General features: G+C 43.9%; 1 protein-coding gene across 1 annotated transcript in view; it reads right to left on the bottom strand.

The window, feature by feature from the left end:
* CACNG4 (calcium voltage-gated channel auxiliary subunit gamma 4) overlaps positions 1-22,436 on the bottom strand; it is a 59,679-nt gene extending 37,243 nt beyond the window's left edge. Inside the window, exon 1 of the mRNA XM_077833780.1 lies at positions 22,214-22,436. Coding sequence (XP_077689906.1) covers positions 22,214-22,436 — 223 coding nt within the window. The remainder of the gene's footprint in view (positions 1-22,213) is intronic.
* Positions 22,437-27,884: the final 5,448 nt, after the last annotated feature.

Below are 27,884 nucleotides of genomic sequence, written 5' to 3'. Positions count from 1 at the left end.
ATATAATAGGGAAATAGAAGTCCTAGTACATCAGTATTGTACAGTAAATTTACCTTGGGTGCAGCTCCAGTTACTTCCAATTTACTGGGTTGAATTTGCCAGAGGGCATTTAAGTGACTGGCTTTAGAGGTGCAGAAGAAAACCTGAGCTTTGTTCACTGCATCCAGCTCTTCAAATGCAAACTAGCTAGTCAATGTCTGCATGCAGCCACACAGGAGAGTAGCAACAAGGAGCTGCTCCAAACGTCCCTATGAGAGACTGAAAATGTTTGTTTCCAAACGTTATTTTTGAAAATAGTTTCTAGTAAACAAGGCTCCATTTAAACTGCTAAATGGAGCATCTGCTGAACTAAATGAACTGATGACAGCACGTGAAAAGAAACATACATCAAGTGTACATTTCAGATACGTATTGAGTGCCTGTCTCCAAAAGAGAGCAAATTAACAACATTTCCTGCTCACAAGCATTGAATAAAAATCACTTTCACGATATAAGAAAAGCCCCAATAAAAGCAAAACGAGTAAAGCTAAGCTGTACCTTTCCCTCCCCCTATCTTCTCTCATGGGGGAGAATGCTTCTCTTTAGTTCAGTTGACAATTTTTCACTCTGTGCTTTCTTTTGCTGTGAGAAATGTTAGTGATGCCAAGCCCAGATGGCTTTTGTCTGGCTCAAACAATGTCTACTGAGTAGTATATTTAAAAAAAATAGCAGCTAACTGAACCAGTGGTGGAACAGAGGAACCGGTAGAAAGGGCAGTTGAAAGTACTTTTAAAAAAATGGATCATTTGGTGCATTCCCAGGGCAAAATGTGTGCCTTTCCAAAGTACCTTTTGAACCAAAGAGACAGAAAAAGCCATTCCTAATAAGGATGCTATGGGAGTATTTAGGGAGGAAGATAAACTCCATCCTAGGGAGGGAACCAGCCTGAATTTCTCCTTCTTTTGAACACACTGAACTCGACTCACCTCAGTAGCATATTTCAGTAAGTGCTTCGCTTATTGCCCTACTTCTCCCATACACAAAACACTCATCAACTTCAGTGGGGATTTTGCTTGCATAAGGAGTTACAGAATCAGGCCCTAAAGATGTTAGCAGGGAGGTGGCAGGCAAAAGCATAGAGGAAAGGGATGGATTCAACCTATTAGGACAAGGACAACCTCCTCACCAACAGGCCTTCACTTTACAGTACCGTACAGAAGGGGGGAGTTTTGCTGTTGAGTTCAGTGGGAGCACACCTGGACCTTTACAAAATGATCTGCCCATGCTGGACCTTCCTGAAGACCCTTCTTGTCAATGGGAATAACACCCTTACCAAACTTGCCAGTTCTTTATAGTACTCTGGACTATGGAGATTGTTTCTTCTTTACTATCTTTCGTGTTTCGTAAGGGAAATTAGATACAGCTCCAGCCTCTGGGCTAGTCAGTCTCCAATAGTCAACCCATAAGCTCTTTGTTGTACAGTGGAAGTCAGAATCAAAGCACATCCTGGGCAGCCATCTCAGAAACCACAGCATCAGAAACACAAATACATCCCAATATGATTACAAATGGGCCAAAATGCTGTCCTTACTCAAGCAATGCTCCCATTGAACAAGCTTGAGCCAGCATCTTTACTCATTTCAGACTTAGGCAAACTCCTGAATCAATGCTGGAGTAAAGACTGAGCAAACAGCAAAGCCTCCAGGCTTTGTCCCTGTGTGATTAGTGTAAACTGTAGTCTGCATCTAAAATAATAAGTGAGGAATGGGCAGAGAAGATGAAATGCAACATCCCGTATAAGACACACAGTTCCTGATGTGATTTCAAACAGAAAACTTCAGAAGTCAGACCTCTTGCTATTGATTACACATTACTTTTGTGACGTCACCTCTTTGGTCAGCTTGTATTTCAGCATTTTTCCCCCCTGATAATGTGAACCACAATTATCTAAATGAACAGCTTCAGTTCTAACACCCCGGTGAACTGACATAGCATATCAACAGAACGGGGCCTTTAATCCCTTTGGCCTGAAAAGAAGCACAGTACACAGTATTGAGAACATTTCCTCCATGGCAACAAGACTGGTGTTCCAAGAATTAGATTTCCACAATGCCCTTGGGCCTCGCTTTGACGTCGTCATAGTTCCACAGCACAACCCCCCTGCCCTCCCCCTCACACACACGAGGCTAGCATAAATAGAGTACATAATATCAACCAATACAGAAAAAGGCTACTTGGTAGTTAATTTATTAAAAAACATATTATTAAAATCACTTTACCAAAGCAGCATTCCAAACTGTAGCTGAAATAATGCTTGTGAATGGAAAGCAAAAACACATTCCACCATTCAAACTTGTTTAATCTGCCTTTGAAATGGTTTTTTTAGCCCAGCTGCTGAGCATTAGTATGGTAACGCATTCGTCCAAATCTGTTCTCAGTGTAATTCCACTAGAGTCAATGGAGTTAAACTACAGATCATTTGGTCCTTTTAAGCAAAGTGTAGTTTTCTCCCTAGATCGTTATTGAATGCAACTGAGAGAGATCCCTGCCGCTGTCAGGAAGGCATGCTGAAGTGGTCATCATATCTCAGGTGAATAACAAGAATGAAAACCAGAGGCTCTACAGTTTTACAACTTAAAAGAAGTCCCCTAAGGCTCTCAGCCACACCACTCATCACTAACTGACCCAAACCTGGCAGCACGACTATTCTGAGTTCAAATCTTCCTGTTTGACAAGCAATCTACTGCTGCTTTTACATTACCAGAGATCTGCCTGTAGGAACTGCTTAAAGATACCAATACTTGCTGTGCCTACCTCCCCAGGCTATTGGAAGGCATAAATACAGACACATCTGCAAAGTATGGTAAGATCCTTTGATAGTAAACACTTGTAAAAGTACAATAGAAGGAAGGATGGCCTTGTGGTCACAGCACTGAATGGGGACTAAGGAGCTGTGGATTTGGTTCCTTGATTCTGCCACAGCTTGCGTTATGTTGGGCAAGTGACTTAGGGGCAGATTTTTAAATGGATTCAGGGGCCTAAAATTGGAGATAGGTACTTAGTGGTAGTTTCAAAAGTCCCTAGGTACCTAACTCCCATTGATGCGGGCTAAGGGGATGTTTAACTGCCATGGAGACATTGGCTGCAGCCCCAGTTCTGGGACCCTCCTGACTTGCCTGGGCTCCAGCCTGAGCCTGAACACCGACACTGCAATTAAACAGCCCCTTAGCCCAGCCCCATGAGCCCGAGTCAGCTGGCACAGGCAGCCACAGGTTTCCAGTTGCAGTGTCAACACACCCTCAGAGGCTACAGAGCCTGGGAAGCTTACATATAGCTACCAGCTAGCTGCTCTAAACTGGGAGTCTCTCAGTTAAAGACAGAGTGGAGCAGCACTTGGTGAGGTGAATTATTGCCTGACCTAGCTTGGCTTAGGGGGAGAAGATTGAGCCCTATAGAGTTACAGCCTTATAGAGATCCAGCGTATGGATATTTTATTTGCTGATCCCCATCCCTGTACCACTTTAGATATAGGCTATGGACATATGTTTCACCAGCAACTGAGAGGACCGGTCAGCTATTAACCCAAGGGCTAGACTGTGGGTAGCTGGGAACTTCCCCAGGGTTTGTTTGTCGGCAGAGATGCTGCTATTTCTCAAGCTCTGAAGGGTCCAGGTGACACACACTACAGACAATGATCACGCTATAAAGATGGAGATATCAACCCTGAGAGAAGATCAGAGGGGAATGTGTTTTGGTGTTGGAGGCTAAAGTATAGAAAATGTTATGTTGAAACCTTGCATTTGAATGTCTCTAAAGAAAACAAAAGCGGGAAGGTCTGTATAAATGTACACCAGTGGATTTACTGTTTAATAGCTTTTGTTTAAAAGTTATTCCCAGTATTCCAAATACTACTTACAGTATTTTATACTACTTACAACGTGTTTTTTGTGCATTTAGTTTTACTAGGAAAGTGTACGGTGCTCGCTCTCTGAAACTGACAGGGAACTATTCCCATCCATTTACCAGGGTTTTATATACAACAGCCCTGAGGTTTAACTCTGTGTAATGCTGTTGGAAATGTCCTGAAAAGACTGAACTCCGGCCTGTGCTTCAGCAAAGAGTTAAATTGCGGTGCAGGAAGAAGGGGAGTGTAAAGTCATACCCAATATTGCTGGCATACCCTCTCTCCCCGTGGCATTCGTTGGGAAACAAATCAGAACATTATCTTGTGTATTGCTCTGAATTAAAAGGCTACATAAACATGTTGCAAACAAGTGACCCGTTATTTCTGGTTTTATCAAGAACCGGGAAGAAATAGTAACTGCTTACAAATGGATCTAGCATGATTATATCAACTTGATTGCTAGACTTTGCACGGTAGCAGATGACTGACACAATAGTTATAATGTACAGACCTTTCTACATTAAACTTTGGGTCTCTAAATAATATCTTGTCATTTATCTTTCTAAATATGTTGTCTTTGATACAAGCAAGAATAGAGGACTAGATGCCAGTCATTTACAATATCCTACTGAAGTTAAACAATGAAAAAACGGTAAGTAGAGGTGGGCCTGAACCAAAATCCTGGATCAAAGCACAAAATCAGTGTCACAGTTCAAGTCAACTGAACCTGTACTTCCCCTTCGTGGCCCAGCAAAGGGCACCCAACCCTCAGGCTTCCAGCTCCCCAGCCATTGCCTTTTTTGGGTGGAGACACGTGCCCCCTTCCCTTCTGACTGGGAGGGTCACAGTTTCGAGGCTGCACAGTTCCCTACCTTCTTCATTGTGCATTTCCCAGCACAGACAGGTTGCCAAGGACACCTCTTGGCTTCCTCTTCAGAGATGGTTAACAGGTGTAAATGCTCCAGTCATAAGTACTACACAACACTTTACTCATCAGGTGAAAAAGCATGGCAGAGAAAACATATTAAAAACAATGAAAGAACCTACACGCACGCTAAAGAGCTCACCAGAGTCCACCCCAAGCCTAACATGGGCCCTGGCAGGACCAGGGCTTCAACCCCCCACCCAAGGGGCATTCCTTCTGGTTACCAAGGCCATGGCTACACGTACAGCGCCGCAGTGGCTGTGCGGCTGCAGCACATTTGGTGAAGATGCTCTATGCCGACCGGAGAGAGCTCTGCAGTCGGCATAATTAAATCACCTCCACAAATGGCAGAAGCTACGTTGGCGAGAGGAGCTCTCCCGCTGATATAGCGCTGTCCACACCCTGCTGAGCAACATGAGTTGGACCCACATAGGCTGTAGTGTAGACACAGCCCAAGTCATCACAGCTTCAGCTTGGAACAAGCACCCAGTCTTCTGGGGACTCAGTAGGCCCAGTCCGCCCAACCCTACCCTAAGGATTGTAGCCCTCCATGGACCAGAGGGTCCTGTCCAGGTGCTGGATCAGCGTATAACCAGGCTATTTATCCAACACTCCTTTCTTTGTTGGTCCTTGGAGAATCCAGTCTGAACTAGTAAATGCAAACCTCTCCGGGGGTAGCTTGAAAGGGCTGCTAATGGAAGAAGTATATTAGCATCCCCCTCCCTACTAGAGACGGTACATATAATGCCACAATAATACATATACAATTGCATTTTTACTACAATGTACCCCCCAAAGGTATTAACCCGACTTCAATAAGGTTTAACTCAATTGAATCAGGTCCTGTCAGTCTGTTGCACTCATATTTGAATTTTGCAAAGAGAGCCAATCTTAACTGTGGCCAAACCAAACCCTGAGTCTAATCACTTCTGGACTTTGGAGTGTTTGAAATCTAGATTCCACATTTGTATGTTGAGCCCAGCTCGAATCATACACATCATAGACCCTGAGATCTGAGATACTGCGGTAATAGTGGTCATAAAAGTATGCGAGCGCCTCCCAATCTTTAATGTATTTATGCTCATACCACCCCTGTGAGGTAGGGAAAGGCTATTATCCCCATTTTACAGATGGGAAAATGAGGCACGAGGGCTCAGGTCCTCAAAGGGTATTTAGGTGCCTAGCGCCCATTGACTTTTAATGGGAGCTAAGTGCCTAAACACCTTTGCGGATCTGGGCCTAAATGACTTGCCCAAGGTCACACAGGACATCTGTGGCAGAGCAGGGAATTGAACCACAGCTCCTGAGGCCTAGTCTAGCACTAGACCATTCTTCCGCTCTTGTGGATCTGACAGGTCTACTCCGAAACTACTGAATTCATTCCTCGGCATGAAGATAGCAACAAATGAGAGGGGATTTCAGAGAGTGATAATAAAATAATACCTAGTTTTTATTTAACACATTTCATTTATAGCTCTCAATGCACTTTACATTACTGCCATCTTACATATGGGAAAGAGGGGGTGACATAGCTTGCCCAGGTCAGCCAGTGGGCCAGTGGCAGAACCAGGGATAGAACCCAGAGAAGAGCAACTAAAACAATGAAAGGGGAGGAGGACACCAATTTATAAGAACTAAAAATATTCACATCTTGGCTAAGTGTGAAGTGTAAGCAACAAAGAGCTATTTAGTAGTAAACCAAAGGGCCCTAACTAGGAATAATGGGATGAAATTAAGATTAGGAAAATTTAGGACATATTTTAAAAAAAATAATCTTCATTATGGTGAGATTAAATTGTGGAATAGTCTCTTCAAACAAGATGGTGGAAGCTCCATCTCTTGGGCAATCTACCTAGTCGACGTCACAAATGACACACTGGATGGACTATTCCTGCACGGCCAGGATTATGGGCTTAGATCACGTGTGTTTTCTAGCTTTAACATCTGTGATGCCGAGCTTTCAGAAAAACCCGATTATCAGTAGACTATAGGGAGGGGCAACAAAAATAACTCACTGTGCTTGATAAAAATGTTTAACTACCCATTCAGCTTTCCATTAACCCATGCACCTGGACTTTAACTAACACCAAAGAATGTGCCCAGTGAGTGCAACAGAAAACATTTTTATGTAAGAGGAGGTGAACATCACTAAAAATCAGAGCGCCTTTGTACGGCATGCCAAACTGCTGAAGCAAAAAAATGTCTTCAGTGAAAGGGCTCAGATGTGAGCATGTTTCAATGCACAGCTCCAGGAAAAACTCTGATGATAAATGTGAGCTTGTAATCGTTGCTTTTCAGTGGGAAGCGAAGCCGGAAGGGGAAGTGGGAAGGATCGTGCTGGCTAATTGAAGCTTACATTGTCATTCAAGCACTGCATTTTAATTATAAGCTGGTGATGACACACATGTCACTTAGTTCGCATCCAGTTTTAAGCATGCGTATGTGTAAAAAATGTCAAATATTAATTTACTATTGTGATCATGTTCATTACCCTATACTATGTCTCCCAGGCACATGTATAATGACATGTTGATACATGTTAATTCTAATGCCTCTTTTAATATAGGGCTTAAACACACATTTAGGGCCAAATTCTGTGCCAGATGGCCACCAAAACAGGTACACATTAATGCTATAAAGGCAACATAAGCATGTGGCCGTACTGTAGCCATCTGCAGCCCTCTCAGTGCAGGTTATTCCTGTCAGTCCTGCCCCAGAATGCCCCTCTGTATCTTCATCTGCAGTTTCAGAGTAACAGCCGTGTTAGTCTGTATTCGCAAAAAGAAAAGGAGGACTTGTGGCACCTTAGAGACTAACCAATTTATTTGAGCATGAGCTTTCGTGAGCTACAGCTCACGTCATCAGATGCATACCGTCCAGCGAGAAACTGCTGAATTGGAATTCATTTGCAAATTGGATACTATTAATTTAGGCTTAAATAGAGACTGGGAGTGGCTAAGTTATTATGCAAGGTAGCCTATTTCCTCTTGTTTTTTCCTACTCCCCCCCCCAGATGTTCTGGTTTAACTTGGATTTAAACTTGGAGAGTGGTCAGTTTGGATGAGCTATTACCAGCAGGAGAGTGAGTCTGTGTGTGTATGGGGGTGGGTTTTTGGAGGGGGGTGAGGGAGTGAGACAACCTGGATTTGTGCAGGAAATGGCCTAACTTCATTATCATGCACATTGTGTAAAGAGTTGTCACTTTGGATGGGCTATCACCAGCAGGAGAGTGAATTTGTGTGGGGGCGGTGGAGGGTGAGAAAACCTGGATTTGTGCTGGAAATGGCCTAACCTGACGATTACTTTAGATAAGCTATTACCAGCAGGACAGTGGGGTGGGAGGAGGTATTGTTTCATATTCTCTGTGTATATATAAAGTCTGCTGCAGTTTCCACGGTATGCATCTGATGAAGTGAGCTGTAGCTCACGAAAGCTCATGCTCAGATAAATTGGTTAGTCTCTAAGGTGCCACAAGTACTCCTTTTCTTTCATCTGCAGTGTGGTTGCTCTACAGATTTGGGCCCTCATCCCAAAAAGTCTTACACATTTGCTCCATTTTATGCATGTGAGCAGTCCTATTGATCCTGCAAAGCTAAGCATGTGCTGGCTTTTTGAAGAATCAGGGCCTTAGCGAGGATTTGGAATCCAGCTGGAAGATTTCTGGCCTCTATTTCCTTCTCTGCAGGGTTCTGCTGTGCCCAAAGACTCTGTTTCCAGCCAGGATTTCACCCTTTTAGATACCGAGATGTATGTAAAATGGGAAATTGACTACAGATAGCTACAAAGTCAGTCTTGAAAAATCAGGACAAGATCTCGAATAAAAATAAGGGAAAGCATTGTAAAAAGCAGGTTTTCAGAGTAAATCTCCTTCAATCACATTGGATAGATCAACAAGGGCAGCTGTTTTTTAATTTATTTGATATCAAAATTGATATCAAAATATAAATTAGACTTCCCATTAATAAAAAAATAAGAGGTAGTAGGTTCCAACTGAATCTTCTGAGTGATTATCATTAGAAAATGTACTCGGAATGCAGTATTTGTTATTACTATTGCATGCTACATATTTTACATAGCGCTGTTCATCTTAAAGGATTCTAAAGCACTTTGCAAACAATATGCATCTGCTACCACTGAAAAAGCAGCACAGCACACCAGCAAGGGGTACGGTGCATAGCCCAACAGAGGGGAAATTTTGTCTAGTTACAGGGCAAACACTTACACTAACGAAAAGTGCCACAGGATCTTTAATTCCTATATGGAACAGATCGAGCCTTAGATTTTAAGGCTTCGGGTAACATTTCCAAAGGCTCCTAAGTCACTTACATGCTTAAGTCCCATTTGGTGTTCAATTAAAAGTCACTTTTGAAAATAGGCTCCTAAGTCACTTAAGCACTTTGAAAATTTTACTCGCTCTCGCTGTAAATACCTGAGCACTCAATCTATGCTCAGATTATATGCAGTAGAACCCCTATTTTACAAACTCACTGGGGACTGAGGAGTTCATAAAACTGAGAACCTCATAAAATGGAACATCTCAAAATTAGGGTCGGTATAGTGCATAAGTTGAAGTATGGTGCACTGCATCACTTTCTTCTTCCTTCAAAGCTATTTCTAATGCACATAAGCCATCATCAGAATGTGAAGGGACGTCTCCTTGTTCTTCACTGATATCACTTGTTATGTCATTTTCTTTCTTTTAGGGAAAATGGTTCATATCCTAGTCATTTGTAAGATTAGTGTTCCTACAATTAAGGGTCCACTGTACTAGAGAAGGGTGAACAGATGAGTCTCACAGGCTAAGATTTGAAGCTGAGGTTACAAGAAGCCACTTCTAATCTCTTACTTAGACTACAGAGTTAATATTCTTTCTATTATGAATTTTATATGCTCTGTGTGTGGTAATATTCCTTATTATTATGGTTGCCTAATACTTCTCATTGCAAAACCCTCTTTTCAGTTGCTTATAACTTTGCCAAATGTTAACCATTTGGGCTGAAATTTTTGATATTGGGTGTCTTCCTTGGGCTGAATTTTGTTTGGAAAATGTCAGCCAAAATGGTTCAGCCATTTTGGAGAATGAGACTAGGGGAAAATACATGGTTTTGTAATGTTACATTACTGCTGATGACCTTTTCTTTTACAAGCTCCATTGGCCCCAGGCTTTGAAAAAGGGACTTTTGAAATTTGGCAAGGGAGTGACTTGTGGGTCAGGGATATGCTTTTTGCTGTTCCTGTGAAAATCCACCAAAATGTGTCCATCTTATTAAAAAAAAACACCTCAGCTTTCCCGTGTTCAGTAGAGACTTAGATTTTAGCTAAAATCTCCAAAGATTCTGTGCACGAATAGCATGCTCAGGCTTCTCACAGTTCCTCCCAGTGTTGAGCAGACTACATCTCCAGAGAGCAACTGAGCACGCTCTATCTCCTGACAGCTCCTAGGAGTGGCTGGACTGGGCATGTGCTATCCCCAAAGGGTGGCTGGGCAAACAAACAGGGGACAAGGAGCTGGGGTGAAGTGTGGGGCGGGGGACAGGGAATGGCTGGGCAAGGAGACTGGAAGTGGTAGCAAGGGGAGACTCAGACCGGGATGGGGAGTAGAGAGGCATGAAACTAGGTCTTTCTGGGTAAGGAACAAAGGATGGGGATCAGCAGCATGAGGAGTGGACAGTGGGCCTGGCTAGGTTAGGAGAATGGGACTAGGATGAGGAGCCGGGAATGGGGAAGAGACGGCACTGTCACTGGGCAGAAGGGGGGGATCATGCTTGGGGAGAATGGGCAGAAGAGTCAGTGCCCACTAGAGCACACTCCCCTCCACAGCCTGGAATAGATCCCTGAGTCTCACCATTCGTCTGTTGTCAGCAAATACCTGTGAAACCCACTAGCAAAGTGTCTTATGCGCTGATCCACACAGAGGATAACAACCTACTACTGCTATCAGTTATTCAAGTGACAGAGGTCTCTGCACTGGCGCTAAAGGTTTCAACCATGTTGATGACCTATGTGGGTGTCAATATGAAGGCAACCTTACTTCTGGCATATTCTAACTTTTGATTGCTTGACTTCACAAACTTAATAATGTTTTTATAAACGTTTTATGCATGTTATATTAATGTTATATACAGTATAATTCTAGTTTTGCAAATTCTCTTTATCCAAAAATTCTAGTTATCCAAATCCACAGTGTGTCCCCCATGGAGCCTTATGATGGATCAAAAGTATCAAAATAGCACTTCTGTTTATCCAAATGCCAAGTTATCCAAAAGTTTTCAATATTCGCCGGGCCATACGGACAACCAGAAATGTACTATATACACATTCATACAAACATGCATATATATACACACACCCTTTATACACATGATATTGATATTAGTTACATAGCACTAAAAGTGTACAAGGGCACTTTACAAATAGTCACTCGCCCAACTCCAAAGAGCTTGCAATCTCACTATATGATGTACAGATGAGTGATTGAGGAGAAGGGATGACAAAAAGCAAGGCAATTCTCACACAAAATTATCCAGAATTTTTTGATAATAGCAATCAACATTATTCGCTGAGCTATAAAATAAGTATATTTGATATGTTTTAGATTTGATTTCAGTTAGACATTGCTCCTCCAGGCAATATCCTGTTTCAAGTCATAACTGTGACATGTCCTGGTTTCTATTTAATGCCTCACAGCAACCCTACATAAACTGTGCCTTTGGGAAACAAATAAGGCAGAATAAACAGTCTAAATCTCATTAAATGTCACAATTTGAGAGAAGAGAGAATGTTCAGTCGTCCATATTCAATACTAAAATGAATTATTTAAGGCATAAGAACATAAGAAAACTGATCTGAAATCTCCTGTATAAAAACGGGCAATGGCTTAAAACCAGTTATTAACTAAAACTGGGGAAAAAATGAATGTGAAGTGAGGCTGGAGCTTTGTTCAACAGAGAATGTTTTCTTCTCCTGAATATCTTTGAAATATTCAGCACTATTGAGTTAATGGGATCAGCTAAAGGAGAAACATTCAAATGGCATAACCCAGAGGCACAAACCAAGGTAGCAATTCAATGGGAGAATACGCAAAAAACAATAATTAATTTAAACCAGGATTGACAATCTGTGGGAAAATGCATTGTTCCATAATAGTTCCTCTCTTCCTTTGTCATATGCTTCCTGCCCCCCAACCATCATGTTTATGTTACTGCTGCATCCTTTAGATATATAATTAGATACATGGTAACTTTGACTTATTTTGAAGAATGTGAAGTATTATTTAAAAGTAAACAGAACGCTGCATAAACACACTGGAGATGAAGCAAAAGAGGTGGAGAAAACAGATGCAAGAACACATGTGAGGCAACAGACCAACCTTCAGTAACTCTGTGATCAGAACTTTGTTGGTTGCCAGAGAAGAGACCAAGGAGGCTTGAGAATAAAGAGGAACTACAGATCCTTGGCTTTCTACCTGGGGCAGAATGGTCTTTGTTGGGTTGTGTCATGGAAGAATCTTGCAGTCACTGAAAGTTAATTTTGAAGCCACCTTTTTTACAGAGGAAAAGTTATAACACATGAACAAGAAGAAGTAAAAAGGCAGGGCTGAACAATGGTGCTTGTATAACCACACGCTGGCAGAGGGCCAGATTCACTGGCAGGGTAAGTGGATAAGACGTCACTGAATTTGAGCCAAAGTCTATTAAAACTGGCACAATAAATAAATAAAACAACCAGAAATCCAGTTTGAAGGGAAATCTATCTCCAGTCCACCTAGGACCAGCAAAAGTTACTTACAGATGTGTGGAAGGCTATTATGAAAGAACAGATAGACAGAAGCCATTCTCTACTTCATAACTCTAACTGTCTTCTATCAAGGTAAAACAAAGAGATGTATTTTGGGAACAGAGAACAAATGACTGGAACAAATAAAGAAAATGCAGGTCAGGGAGACCTGGAAAATGAAGAGACAGGACTAAATCAATCATGTTTTGACAAACCAAAATGAACATAAAAAGACAGACATATTGGCACAAGGTAGAAAATGAGAGCCAGTGAAAAGATAGAGAAGACACATTACCGTATTTGGAAATTAAATTCTTTTTGATTGTGCTTCAGTTGTTCATTGACGTCAGTGGAAGATGAGGGAGCTCAATACTTAACAGCTAGGGGTCCTATGAGCAGATAGACTTACTTATTATTACAAAGCCTGTGCTGTTCTTCAACGATTGCTTCCATGTAACGGTTCTTGGGGAAGATTCACTGAAACGCTCCAGCTGCCTTGTGCTACTATGATTGAAATGGCTGTTTAAACTGGCGTTACAGCTGTCTTGTGTTGCTGGAGTGGAGCAAAGTAACCAGATCAGAGGGGTGATAAAATAATGTTTTTTTTTTCTGTACAGCACTTATAAATATGTTTCAGTCTCTCAGATATACTGACAAGTGTGTGTTTAGTTTGTTTATTCTACTACCCCTTTGTCTGACACCTTGGCATCTCTCTGTAAGAGTCTGGCTGCTGAACCTGCAACATCATAAATATGAGTGCCAGGAAATTTAAAATGAAGATAAGCACAAAGCAAAGTTAAATTCTGAAACAGGCCCAGTATTCCAGTGTGACAAAAAATATTAGGAAGTATGATTTTTGTAATGAGATGATTCCTGGCTCAGAAAAGCAGAACTGGAAAGAGACGTTTTACTGAACAGGTGGGGCCCATTTTTCTCTTACTTACACCAGTTTTATACTGGCATAATTCCACTGACTTCCAAGAAAATACTCCAAATTTACATGCGTGTAAGGAAGAGGAGAATCAGGCTGTGAATGTTTAGGGCCAGATCCTGTCTCTCGAAATCTGCATGCTTAAATGCAAAGTTCCAGTGGATTTATGCTTCGTATAATGACAGGAGAACTTTCATAGAATCTATGTCCAGAGAGACCATTAGATCCCAGAGGTTCTCAAACTTTTCTTATTGCGTACCTCCTTCCAGATCTACCAGCTTCCTTGCTACCCCCTTCTAGATGTACCAGCTCCCCGCATACCCCTACCCTTCTCATCACTGATAACTTTGTGTGTTCTTCTTAACACTACATGTCATTAGCCATTTGTCCATAATTCACTGTGAAGTACAGATAGTTATAGTGCGACGTATACAACCAACCCCCACTCCCCCACGGCCCTAAATTCTCAGTTGGACTGGACAGAAGCTGGGCAACTGAACCCATGCTGTATGGTGACTGGATGTGAGGGCTCTGTATGACAGCATCTCTGTGTATCTGTGTTCTCATTGGTACATCTTGAAGGAAATTAACTACCGTATTTTATATAACACATTCCCAAAGAATTTTAAAGTTTTGTCTGAGTAGCCCATTGTGAAAATGCAATAAATAAAATAATAAATAAAATTCACCATGACATAATTGCTACTGTGTGCCCCCGAGAGATGGCTCATGCACCACCCACCCAGGGATATGCATACCACAGCTTGGGAACCCCTGAAGACTGACCTGAAACTTTTACTACCAAGGCACATTAATATAATATTTACCATTTTATAGGAAACTATGCAAACAAAATACTTAATTCACCTATACTGTGTACTCACCTTTGCTGAGCAACTGTATAATCTTATTGCCTATCTTTCCCCACCACCTCTTCCCTGTTGTTATTGTTGTGTTATGGCAGCATCTAGAAATCTAAACTCAGATTGGGGACCCACTGTATTAGATGCTGTACAAACAGAGAGGGCTTGTCTCCACCTACCAGTGGATCGACACTGCAGCAATCGATCCACTGGGGGTTGATTTAATGGGTCTAGATCACTAAATTAACCGCCGATCACTCTCCTGTCAACTCCGGCACTCCACCGGAACAAGAAGCATAACGTAAGTTGACGAGAGAGTTTCTCCTGTTGACTCAGCATGGTGTAGACACCCCAATAAGTCGACTTAAGGTACGACCTAAGGTTATTCACACAGCTGGAGTTGCGTAACTTAGGTTGCCTTAACCCCGTAGTGTAGACCTGCTCACAGTAATAGACTGTCCCTGCCCCAAAGACCTTATGATCTAAACAGACAAGACAGACAGTGGGGTGGGAGGAGGTATTGTTTCATATTCTCTGTGTATATATAAAGTCTGCTGCAGTTTCCACGGTATGTATCTGATGAAGTGAGCTGTAGTTCACGAAAGCTCATGCTCGAATAAATTGGTTAGTCTCTAAGGTGCCACAAGTACTCCTTTTCTTTTTAAAAAAGTACTGTTATCCCTGATGTACAGATGGGCAACTGAGGTACAGAAAGATTAAATGACTTTCCCAAGGTTATATAGCAAATTAGCAAATCTCTGGATGGTAGAACCTAGATCTCCTGATTCCCAGCCCAGTGCCTTAATCATAAGACCATCCTTTATCCTGCTGCTCTGTTTGCCTTTTTGTTGTCTCATGTATGAAAGTAGCTGGTCAGCTCTTTGGCATGCAGGCCATGTATGATTTGTCTCTGCTGCCAAGCACCTAGCAGACTTTTGGCCTTAGTTGCAGTTGAAGGCATAGGTTCAGCCATTGGGTTGAGGGGATGGTAGGGGAGGAGTAGTCCCTGGCCATTTCTTGCTGTCTCTATTGATGTAAAGCTTGCTGTGGTTCTAGGATGGACACATTCTCACATCTACTCCCCACCCCCAACTTTTTAATGTGGTTTATGGTGCCCAGCATCTTGCAGGATACAGCCCAAAGTCAGTGTTTAACCTATGCAACTCACGCTGTATAACAGCAGAGACATCTAGTTAAGCTTTCTTATGCCAATCATGTGTCCTTTCTGACTGACGCAGCCAGAGTGGATTTCCTAGCCACTGCCTTGCCATATATAACATAGATTAGTACAGTAAATGTGATCCGCATCACATAAGAAATAAACAGTCTTTTGCAATTGTGACAGGTTTCAGAGTAGCAGCCATCTTAGTCTGTATCCGCAAAAAGAAAAGGAGGACTTGTGGCACCTTAGAGACTAAGAAATTTATTTGAGCATAAGCTCTCGTGAGCTACAGCTCACTTCATCGGATGCATTCCGTGGTAAAAGTAAGTGGTAAAAGAGGAAAATACCACTGAATGCATCCGATGAAGTGAGCTGTAGATCACGAAAGCTTATGCTCAAATAAATTTCTTAGTCTCTAAGGTGCCACAAGTCCTCCTTTTCTTTTTGCAATTGTGTAACCCAGGTCACTGAGACATATGTAGGACCAGAAAAATATAACTCCATATTTGTCTACATTCTCAGTTCCTGTTAGAGATTGTTCCGGTCACAAACTACTGGCATATAGCTATATGACACACCCCCTCTACGACTGCCTACTGTATACGTTATATATAACACACCACCACAATATGTAGTTAACCAACTATGTATAATTTGTTGTATCCTTGACTCTTCCCACATATGATATTCTGAAACTATTAAGTAAAATGAATATTATCCATATTACAGCTTTCACAGATGAAAAAAAACTTTAACATCTGGATTACAGATATACTTCCATTAGTTTATGGCCTCCAGGGAGTGTCACTAATGCACACAATGTCCTTGGTTTTGCTCTGGGATCTCTGACTTCCTAAAAGCTATGTAAAGAAATCCTGTGTAGCCTGATACTCCCTATTGGCAATATACCCGATTGAAGAGGGTAAATTAATCCACCAACGAATAAGTCACATATGCAATAAATTGACTCCCAATCTACATATTTCATACACCAATGTAGGAAAAACTGATGTGCTAAATCCATGCTGTATTTTGAGATCTGCCATTGCAAATGACGAAGGAAGCACATGTACAGACCCTCGGTTTTTTTAGGGAACAGATGGATCCTCTAGTATAGTTTCTGCTAGCAGCTCCTCTAACACAGCCTTTCCCAGTTTTTAAAGACACACAGTGTGATGATCTGAGGTCAGAAATTAGAAGAGATTTAAACTCTGTTTCCAAACAAGCCGCTTCAAGCTCTGAAACTCTATCTAGCAAGCAAAATGCCATAAATAGAAAAATTAGCTTAAAAAGTCTGTCAAAAATAATTCACCCAGCTTCTGGCAAGTTTCTACTGCACAAGTGCTACAAGGATAATACTGGATTCATAAGAACCATGGTTAAAACTGATCCATGCAGCACAAATTCTTTAACATCGTGAGGGGGAAGTGATGTGTTTTAATCATAAGCAAAAAGAGGGGGAATCAGAAAAATGCATGGACTGGAAGAGAATGACGATCTGGGCTGATTCTCAGAGCCCTTCTCAAGTGTGTTTTGTTTTGTTTTAAAACATTTGGTGCTAAATGTTCAAGCCTCAGCTGTACCTGCAGAATATGTACTGTGCCCAAGAAATAGTTTATTGCACACTCATAAGTACTGCATGATATATTCACTCATCTTTGTGTTCTCCACATACAGCTATCTACTTGCACAGCATGAGTATAGGCTCATATGAACAGAGCATTTTGAGATAGAAAAGTGTTCATGATTTACTTGTCTGAGTAAGGACCATGAACTTGCTTTTACAGGATTCACCTTGGATGGTAACTTCCTTTTATGTGCTTGCCTCAAACATTGTACAAGTACATTTTCTTTTGCTTGCAAGGATGTTCACAGAAGCAGAACATGTCACAAATACCCAAGTGAATGTGCATTCATGCATGCCAGACGTGTTGCAGACAATTGTGCAACTAGGCATTTGTGCAAATGCTTGAGCCATAAGTGATTCGCTCGTGCTTGTCTCCTTTTTATAAATGTTTCAGTCATTCAGTCAAGGAGCACAAACAATACCTATGTGAATTAAGTGACCAATCACACAACACAAATAGCAAATTACAAAACAGTGAATATTCAAAGGAACAGTCACAGCAAATAGTTCAGAGGTAATCCATGCACTGAAATGTTTAATAAAACACTCTTTGAATAATTTCACACAACAAATACATTCCCCAATTTCCTATCCTAATGTCACGGGGCCCAGTCCTGTAAACACTGGGAGTAGTGCTGTCTCCTGTGAATAAGTCTATTGACTACAGTGTGACGATTTCAGGGACGGATATGGCGGTGGTTTTAAAATATACCACTATTTTTCTAGGTTAGGTTTCAATACACACATCAAACTAAGTGGTACTAGACATATACCATATTAGTAGAAGCTACAGAAAAATGATGTGTAGCTGTATGTTTCTCTAATTTAGCTTATCTTGATTTCAGTGGGGCTATTCCTAGTAGGAAGCTTTACACCTGGTAGTGTTTGCAGGATTGAACCCATTGACCTCTCAGGGAAGATGCTCAATGGCCATTATGGAGCTATGATAAGTTACACCAGTTGAAGATCTGTCCCCTAGACTGTAACCAGATCATATCGCTAAAAAGAGATTACAGTTTTAGCTACTGTTATACTTCCACAGATTATGCAGGTTCTAGACCATTACCCTAAGATCAGTAAAAGAGGCAGGAAGCTGCAACTTCTACTATAAGTATATGCACATTACCACTGAGGAATTTTTTAACAGTTTGTTATTTAAGGATGGGTAAATTAGATATACGTATTAAATCCTTTGGGAAATAATGCTACTGACTAAAGTAGCATTTCTCAAATGCGGCCACCGTGGCTGCATGTGGCTGCCAGGGGCTTTTCTTGCAGCCACAGCCTCCTGGGCAGTGATGGGGGGGCCACAAAGCAATGGCCCGCCAGTAATGATTGAGCCCTGCCCCGCTTTGGAGACACAAATGCTGGAGGAGCAGACAGCCAGTGAGTTCCCAGGGGCAGTGGGGTCAGGCTTCAGTCCTTGGGTGGTGGGTGGCAGGCTCCAGCCATGGGATTCAGGCTCCATTCCCCGGCCACACAGTGGCAGGCTCTGGCCCCAAGCTCTCCCCTCCCATCACACCTGGGTCCCCGCTGCCTCCATACCCACCATCCAGGGCTGAATTTGTCCCCAGGCTTGCTGGAACTGAGTTAGTCTGATATGAAAAGTGATATTTGTATGTTTCTTGATATTAATAGCTAGCAAGTCTTTAAAAAAGCAAGCAAAGAAGCAAAAGAAACAACAAGAAAAAAGACAAGAACCTGCAAAGCACCTTATTTGTGTTTCTATTCTGTTTAGGTCCAGTAAACAATAGAGACAACTGTACATTACTTTTAATATTGAGTCTGCAAAAAAAAATCCTACATAAATAAATTACAACGATTTGGCCATGTATATGTGCATATGTATTTGTTTTTCCTAAAGTTGATTAAATATTTTAGGGGAAATTGTCAGAGTGTCCAGAGGCCACCAAAAAATTTGTTGTGAGACCCCCTAAAGCCATCTAAGACCTAGTGAACCTCCAACTTCCACCCCTGAAAAACTATGATAAAAAGACAGAAATTGTGTATTAATTGACCAGAAACTAAATTAATTTTGCATAAGTGTTATTTTAGAGTGACTGCTCTCCATAGAACTGACTAGGACAACATAATTTCAGCCCAAACAGAATCCCAACCAAAAAGAGAATTTGCCAGAGCCCAAAATTGTATTTATCTACTAGTTGCCAATCTGTTAAACAATGTGGAAAGGAAGAAAACACTAAAGAACGACTACAGCTCAGAGAAGGCACTATTTTTTCCTGTGTGTTTCTCTTTGAAAATGTGGAATTTTTCTGAGCCTTGATATGTAACAGTTTGAAATCATGTGTATACATTTTCACAGATATAGGTTAAAAATATTTTAATGGACCATTTCAACTGACCTGAAATACACTCACATCTAACACTTTATTCATGCCAGTAATTTAAGAGGTTGTTTAACAAATTTCCAGCTTAGGAATGTTTACGTCTTAGATCTGTCACCGAGATAAGAGTCAGGTGGTGTTAAACCCATAAAAATAAATGAAGTGGCTTTTTATAGTGATTATGAAACAAATAAACAAAAAAACCCATAAAAACAGATTTCTAAAAATGGGTCTTCAAACCAGACTACTTAAATTAAACATAAACATTCATAACCTGAAAATGTTTTCCCACTGCCTGCCTCATCAGAATTTTAAGTATTATATTATGACTTTAATAAAAGAACCATCCATGCAAACTGATTAGCTCAGATTGTCACTCATGTTTACTTGGATATCTTTTTAGACATTCCTTTATTATTTTTTAAAACATCAAAAACCTACAGTACTGAAACCAAGGTGTCATGATGTGATTTTAAACTTTGATATTTTCATGTACCTGTACAATCTATTTTCAAAGAGAATGTTTGAGAAGAATGAATAATTTGCAATGAATTATTTATGTGATGAATGTAGCCTCTCTTTCTGCTTTCTCCGTGAGCAGATATCAATTTTCTCAGATTTATGCATTCTTTGAATATGACAAATAACTTTCAGATTTTTTTACTTTGTGGTATGATCATGAATATTTGAGTGTCAATCAGTATTGCTTCATGGAGATTGGTTAGCTAAGTCACATGGTATCTGTTCTCTTCCCTGAATAGATTAATGTTCAAGCTCCAGCAACCCAAATTTTCTATATATGACTTTGCAGGTGCAAATACCTGTGCAAGTAAAATTTGATTGCTCACATCTTCAAAGCAAAAGGGGACAAAGCGTCACCACAGTGTGGACAATGTAGACAAATACTGTATTAGTGGGCGTTTATCTGCAATATTTGCCCAGCTCTCAACACTTTACTAGGTGCTTTAGTTTTGTACAAAGAGTCTGATCTAGGTTCAATTGAAGACAAGGTAAAAACCCTCCCACTGGTTTCGACGGAAGCAGGATTAGGCATCTAATTATGAGATTCTTTAAAGATCAAGGTGAAATGTTGGCTCCACTTAAATCAATGGCAAAAATCCCATTGATTGCAGTGAAGGCAGGGTTTCACCCCAGATATGAGGGTCCCAATCCTGCAAACTGTTCTGAGCAACTCTTGATGGATGCTGAGGAACGTACTTTCCCAATGAAGATAGAGCCTGGAGGTCAGAAGACCAAACTTGGCCAGGACCTCAAAATTTGGCCCAATGGTTTTCAAGGGGAGTTGAGGATGCTCAGCCCCCTCCTAAAATAACCTCAGCACCGCTCAGGCTCAGACCCACATTTTCTAGGTGTAATTGAAAAAGAAAAAACAGGTGATGCGTTGGGATCCTTTCAGGAGTTGCCAAACAAAGCGTCTGTGTTTCCAATAAAACTAGGGCAGGTGTCAAACGGCTGCGATTCTTCCATGTTTTGACTGAAAAGCATTTTTCTTCTGAGACTATGATGGATATGCAACATATTTCCTGGGTAATTATTCATCGGGTAGCAAAGCAGGCCACTGCCAGAGAAAAACGATCTTCCCACGGAACCTTTACAGCAGTAGCGGAGAGGAGAAGATGACAACCGCTCCCAGGTTACAAGTGCTTCTAGGATGCCACAACTAAGAAAATAAAACCTACACTGTACTAACTGCCCGGCTCCGACTTATCGCTGCTCCTGGCTGAGTGTTGGTAAAGTTTCCCTTCTCCACAACCTGCCTGGGCACCGGGCAGGGTCGAGATTTCAGCGCCCCAGCAGCCCGGCTCTCCTTGCCAGCATCTGGGGCGCCTGGATCCCCCTCAGCCGGCTTCCTTCCCCACCGCCAGCCGCTCAGGGCGCTTGGCTGCCAGGGGCTGTTTCCCTCCCGTGGGGCTCCCCCGAACGGCTCCGCGTCCCTTTACTAAACCGACGAGCCGAGTTGGGCGGAGAAGCCGCCTTTGGCCGGAGCGGGGAGGCGGCGTCCTGACACCGTGGTGGGGTTTAGCTTGTAACTGGGACGCGGGGGAGTGGGGTGGGGGGGGTGTCTTGTTAGTCTGATTCAGATCCCATTGTTTAGACGGGGCAGCCCCTTAGGGCAGGGACCCTGTCTGTCCTCTGGGCACCGGCTGAGCACACACTGCGGGGGCTTCAGCCATGGTTCGCAGGCTCTGTCCGGAGACAAACCAACCCCCCGCCCCCGGGTCACTCTCTCTCTCTGTCTCTGTCTCTCGCTTTCACCCCCCCGCACACCCCCCCCCCCAGAGGAAAGGGCAGGTCCCACCACACCAGACAGGCGCCCAGCCGCACCAGTCCCTGCGTTTGCCCCGGAGAGCGGGCAGGGAGCGGGGCTCGGAGAGGGCAGCTCCCCGGGGAAGGCATCCCTGTCCCAGGTCCGGTTCCCATAGCAATCTCCGAGAGGCCGGTTGCCAAGGCAACCTCCTCCTCCTCGACCGAAGGACCGAGGCTGAGAGTCGGGCTACGTCGAGGCTCTGGCTGGCCGGGGCACAGCCCCAGCTAGGGACCCAGCCTCGTCCGTGCAGCCAGCCCGGGCCGGGAAGTTACTTTCCTGCATCTTTGCTTCCTTCCCTGTGCTCTCACCCCGCTCCCCCACCCCATCAGCCCCCCGCAGCCCCACACACCTTCCCCCCAGCCCGGGCCGTACCTTCCAGGCAGCAGACCCGCCAGAGCCCGGAGTGAGTGAGGTCCCCCTTCGCCTTGCGGGGCTGGCTCTGCGTCTCCTCCGCGCTGAGGTTGGTCCCGTTGCAGACGTGGGCGCTGGAGTAGAGCCAGTAGTCGGTGCCGATGGCGATGGCCATGAGGCTGAAGGCGGCGAAGGCTCCCACCGTGGTCAGCAGCATCTGGACCCCACGGTCACACCACACCATGGTGCTTCATAGCCCCCCGCGCCGGCTCAGGGGGCAGCAATCGACCGAGGCAAGGCGCTGCCTTCCCCCCCGCCAGCACCGCCCACCCAGCCCGGGCATGGGGGGAAGGAAACAATGCCCCACGTCTCCCTGGGGAGATGCTAGCCTCCTCCGCCCCGGTGCACGGGGGGCCAGCGAGCTTGGCGGGAGAAGCTAGATCCCCCCCCCCCGCCTCCCTAGCCCCTCCTGCGCCGCTGGGGCCCAGGGTCCCCCCTCCAGTATCCTGCACCCCCGTGCACACCAGCCATGCCTCCCCCTGCCCAAACTCCGAGGAGCGGCTAGCTGAGGAAGCGGAGGGGGCTGCGGAGGCTCCGCCTCTCCTCGCTGGACCACTAGGTAATTCTCAGGCAGAGGCGGTGGGGCGGGGGGCGCGGACCGAGCTTGGCCCGGCGCCGGCGAGGACGCCCCAGTCCAGCTCCCGAGGGCTAACCGGGCGCCCTCGCTGCTGCAGGAGAGGCTTTGTGGAGGGTGGGTGGCCCCCAGCTGGCTCTGGGGGTGTGTGCGACACGCCCGTGTTCCACGCACTGCCAGCCCCCTGCCTGGAGCATTCACCCTCCCCTGCCCACGTTGGTGGAGCTCCTCAGTCCTCCCCCCAAGCTGCTACTCATGGGCTGTGTATGTGGAAAGAGAGCGGCCCCCTCCCCCCCCCCCCATCATCTCCTGGTGGGCAGGGGCTGAGGAAGGGAAGTGCATGCCCAGAGATCCAGTCCCTCAGCCAGGGAGAGAGAAGGAGCCTATCCCCTGGGCGGAGGAATTAGGGAAAAATGTGCAGGGAATCCCTGGGAAGAGAGTGAAGAGGAGAGAAGTAGTCCCCTGGGATCCTGTTCCTCGGTGAGAGAAGAAGATGGGTGCGGAAAGCACCATATCTCAGGAATCTCTGTCTCCCTGCTGCAATGCCCGCAAGGAGGGAGAAGATGGAGAGGAGAAAATCCATTCTCCTGCCAAAGGGAGAAGAGTGGAAGAGACACCTCCACCCAGGGACAGGAGTCCACCCAGGGAGAGAAAAGACACCACTTTCTTGGAGCAGAAGAGTATCAAAAAGGGGACACCCACAGCTGGTAACCACACCCCGGGGGAGGGAGGATAGGAGGTGTAGGGGTGGAACTGCCCAGATCTTGGTGTAGCAACCCTGCAAAGATCTGGATCCGGCACCTCAATCCTGCTGGATCCAGGTAGGTTTTGGTCCCAACCGCTCAAATTCCAATGCCCAACCAGAGACTAGGTCTGGCTGCTTCCATTTTACCAACAATATCTGGACCCCAAGGGCAACCCAGCACAGGAGTGCCACATTTCACTGCCTCAGCAGAGAACAGGTGTTGCCACTCCTACTAAGCCTTAAACATCCTGACCCTGACGCAGTCCAATGCAAGAGCTCCACAAAAACTCAGATCTGGCATCACTTCACAACAGGCAAAATGTAGGCTTGGATTACAGCAAGGGGCCACTTGTCTGTGTGGGGATTGTAAATTCTTTGAGACAGGGACCATGTCTTCTTTTGTTTTTGTTCTGTAGCTAGCGTATAGTGGGTCTTACCTATACTATTAATAAATTATAATTATAATATTAAACTAGATGGAAATCTTATCTAAAAAAACTAATGGCATGCTTTCTGCCAAGAAGGGTGAGGTAATATCTTTTATCAGCCCAAATTCTGTTGGTGAAAAAGACAGCCTTTCCAGTTTACATAGAGCTCTTCTTCAGGGAAAGATGTGCTTTATGGAAATTGATTTGGGGTGGAGTTCATTTCAGTTGCAGAGGATTTCAAAGATAAGAGGAACTCATTTTAAAAACAGAAAGCCTATTGATTTAACAAAGAACCTTTCATATTAACTGCTTCAGTTTAGAACTGTGGGCAAGAGAGATTTCAGAATCTTATCTAAACCTGACCTTTTGGAAAGGGATTTTTGCAGTTTATCTACATAGGGGAATTTACCAGCACAATGATGCCAGTATAATTATACCACTGTAACTCCCCATGTGGACACTCTTATGTTGGAGAAAGAGTGTCCACAGGGGAGGTGTAGCGATATAATTATAGCAATATAATTATGCTGGTAAATTTCTCCATGTGGGCAAGCCCTTATTCTATGATCAAGCACAAAACAACATTATAGGTGCATATTCTGGCTCCTATTTTCTTTTGGGGAATGGGGGTGGATCAGGATGTGAAAATGTCTACTCCGGGAGAATGCTTACGGGAGAAACGTCTAAACAAATTTTCACCAGGCTACCACTATTTCCTTTTCCCGTGTCTGATCATAGTAAGCACACCAGTCCCGCCCCTCCTTTCTCTGAATGACGAGTCAGATGACTGGAAAGCAATGCTGATCGGTTGATGTGTATTTGTGTTGAGAGAATGTGGCAGCACGAGTTTTGTGTGTTTGAATTCGGATGCGGGAGGATGAGAGCTACAAACCTCCGGAAATATAGGCCTGATCCAGTGCAGTTCATTTAGTATTTCTGGGTGAGATTCACAACTGTATTGATTTACTGGGTGTTAGGCACCTAAGTAGCTTTGTGAATCCCATCCTTTGTGACTTCTTTGTTCAGGGTTCCAACTTTGAACTGTATTTCAAAGGGCAGTGTGTTTTTTAAAGAAAAATTAAAAAACATCTTTGATTAAGTATATTCTATAGAGTTCTTTCAGAGCCATTTTTCATTAAGATGTCTGTCAGGGAAGTATTTAGGACCACTTAATCCCTGAGGTTATTCAGGCTCCTATATTCTACCTTTTCTGACTTCCACATTGAGGTCAGTGTGAATTTGAATCAAAATGGGAGCAAAGTTTGCATTGAAATGAACACAGAATGTCTGCCTTCCTCTGCACACAGCAGAGTCCTTAGAGATTTAAAGGAGCAGTAGATATAAGAAAAAAACAAAACAATATTTATATTACACACAAATAAGGACATTAAGAGAACATGATTTAGCTTGCAAAATCAAGCAATCAAAGGTTAGGAAATGCCAGAATTAAGGTTGCCTGTTCAACCTTAATTTGGCCCCTTTGTTCATATGCATTATGGTACAGTCTTTAATTACATGGTCACATACTTCACTTTACATACTTAATCATGTTCTTTTAGCATAGGTTTTGATTGTTTTATGAATAGCGGGTAGCTGATATTCTCTGTCACTAAACAGTTATTGTTATTTGTATTACCACGACCAAGACCCATTGTGTTAGATGCTGTTCAAGCACTGAACCACAGACAGTCCCTGCCCAAGAGAGTTTACTATCTAAGTATAAGATAAGAAACATATGGTGGATACAGATGGATAGATAGGGGAGTGCAAGGAAACAATAAGACAATATAAGGGAGGGCTCCGAGGCACTACAGAGAATTCTTTCTCAGGTATCTGCCTGGTGGGTCTTGCCCACATGCTCCGGGTCTAATTGATTGCAATGTTTGGGGTCCCCCAGGGTCAGTTTGGCAGAGACCGTATGTATGTGGGCGGGGGGCGGGGAGAGGGGTTTGCCTTCCTTTGCAGCATGGGGCCTGGGTCACTTGCAGGTTTAAATTAGTGTAAACGGTGAATTCCCTGTAATTTGAAGTCTAAATCATGATTTGAGGAAGACAGCAGTGACTCAGCCAGAGGTTAGGGGTCTATTAGAGTGGGTGGGTGAGACTCTGTGGCCTGCAATGTGGAGGAGGTCAGACTAGATGATCAGGATGGTCCCTTCTGACCATGAAGTCTATGCGTCAGCACACTAGTCGCTTACCCGTTGTCAATTTTTTTTGCAGGCATCACAGAAAAGCAGAGTTTTAAAAGAGGGATTTGAAGGAGGAGGAGGCAGTTTTGCAGCTGTTTTAGGAGAGTTCCTCTCATGAAAGTTTGGAAGAGAGTTTTTAGCTGCATGGAGGGATACGAAGGTCACAGCTTTGGGTATGTTTATGCTGGAGCTGGGAGTGTGCCCCTGCTTGAGCAAGTGTGCTAAAATAGCATGGTGGACGTTGTGGCATGGGTTAGCCACCCAAGCTCAGACCCACCTGAACCCCTGGGTATGTACGCAAGCATCTAGCCCATGCTGTAACATCCATATAGCTATTTTTAGCATGCTAGGTTGAGCAGAGCTAGCATCTGTCTACCCAGGCTGGGAGGCTTGCTCCCAGCTGCAACGTACACATACCCTTAGAGATGTTCTGCAAAAAAGCATCAACAAGATTTAAGCCTAGCCTGGATGTGAGGACCTAAAAAGGAGTGTGAGTCAAAGATGACCCCCAGGTTATGGGCTTGAGTGTCAGGCATATGATTTGGATGCACTGGAAAGGGAATAATTGGGGCGAGGGAGAGGAAAACCTTAAAACTCATCTACATGAACAGCATGACATTTAAACTCCACAAGGAAATGTAAAAGATCAGCCTGCATGACAGTTAGACAAGAAGATACTGCTCACCAAAAACCGTACCTGCAGGAGATAATCTAAAACCCTGTCAGGACTGAAAACTGACCTGCATCATTTCAGGTTAATAGATGGTAGGGTCATCATCTCAGGAACAAACAAAAACCCTTCGGACCCTGAAGCAAAGATCAGCAAATGCAATGCAAAGAATGAGGAATGTGAACACAAATGAGAGTTTGATTTTCTACTGCTACTACTTAGCACTTAAACGGGGCTTTTCATCTTCAAAGCACTATACAACCATCCACTAACAGAGCCTCCCAACGAGCCTGTGAAGTAGGAGCTGCTGTTATTGCCATTGAAGGTAATGGTCCGAATGACGGCCTGACTCCGTTTTTGCACAGCCCTTACTTAGGCAAAATCCTGTTGATTTTTGCCTGAGTAACAACCGAGTAAGGACTACAGGCCTTGGCTCTGTATTTGCATTTGTGGTAATCCGGTTTCCTGAGTTTTATTTCCACCTCTGCCACAAGCTTCCTGTGTGAGCTTTAGGCCTGGTCTACACTAGGGTGGGGGGTATCGATCTAAGTTACGCAACTTCAGCTACATGAATAGCATAGCTGAAGTCGACGTACTTAGATCTACTCACTGTGGTGTCTTCGCTGTGGTAAGTTAACAGCTGATGCTCTCCCGTTGACTCCGCCTTTGCCTCTCGCGCCGGTGGAGTACCGGAGTCTACGGGAGAGCGCTCAGCGGTCGATTGATCGTGTCCAGACTAGACGCAATAAATTGACCCCCCCCGCACCCCCCCCCCCCGGATCGATCGCTGCCCGCCCAGCGGGTAATGTAGACAAACCCTTAGTAAGGCCATGTCTACACTAGAGAGCTTACAGCACACAGCTGTCCTGATGCAGCTGCACCGCTGTAAGATCTCTCCTGTAGCTGCTCTACGCTGATGGGAGAGACCTCTCCTGTTGACATAATTAAACCACTCACCGCGAGCAGCGCTTCTGCCGGCGTAACTTACGTTGCTCGGTGGGTGTGTTTTTTTTCACACCCCTGCGTG

The sequence above is a fragment of the Eretmochelys imbricata genome, chromosome 14 (assembly GCF_965152235.1).
Source record: "Eretmochelys imbricata isolate rEreImb1 chromosome 14, rEreImb1.hap1, whole genome shotgun sequence".
Taxonomy (NCBI): domain Eukaryota; kingdom Metazoa; phylum Chordata; order Testudines; family Cheloniidae; genus Eretmochelys; species Eretmochelys imbricata.
Note: the sequence above shows the minus strand (reverse complement) of the source record. Positions and strands in the feature narration are given on the sequence as shown.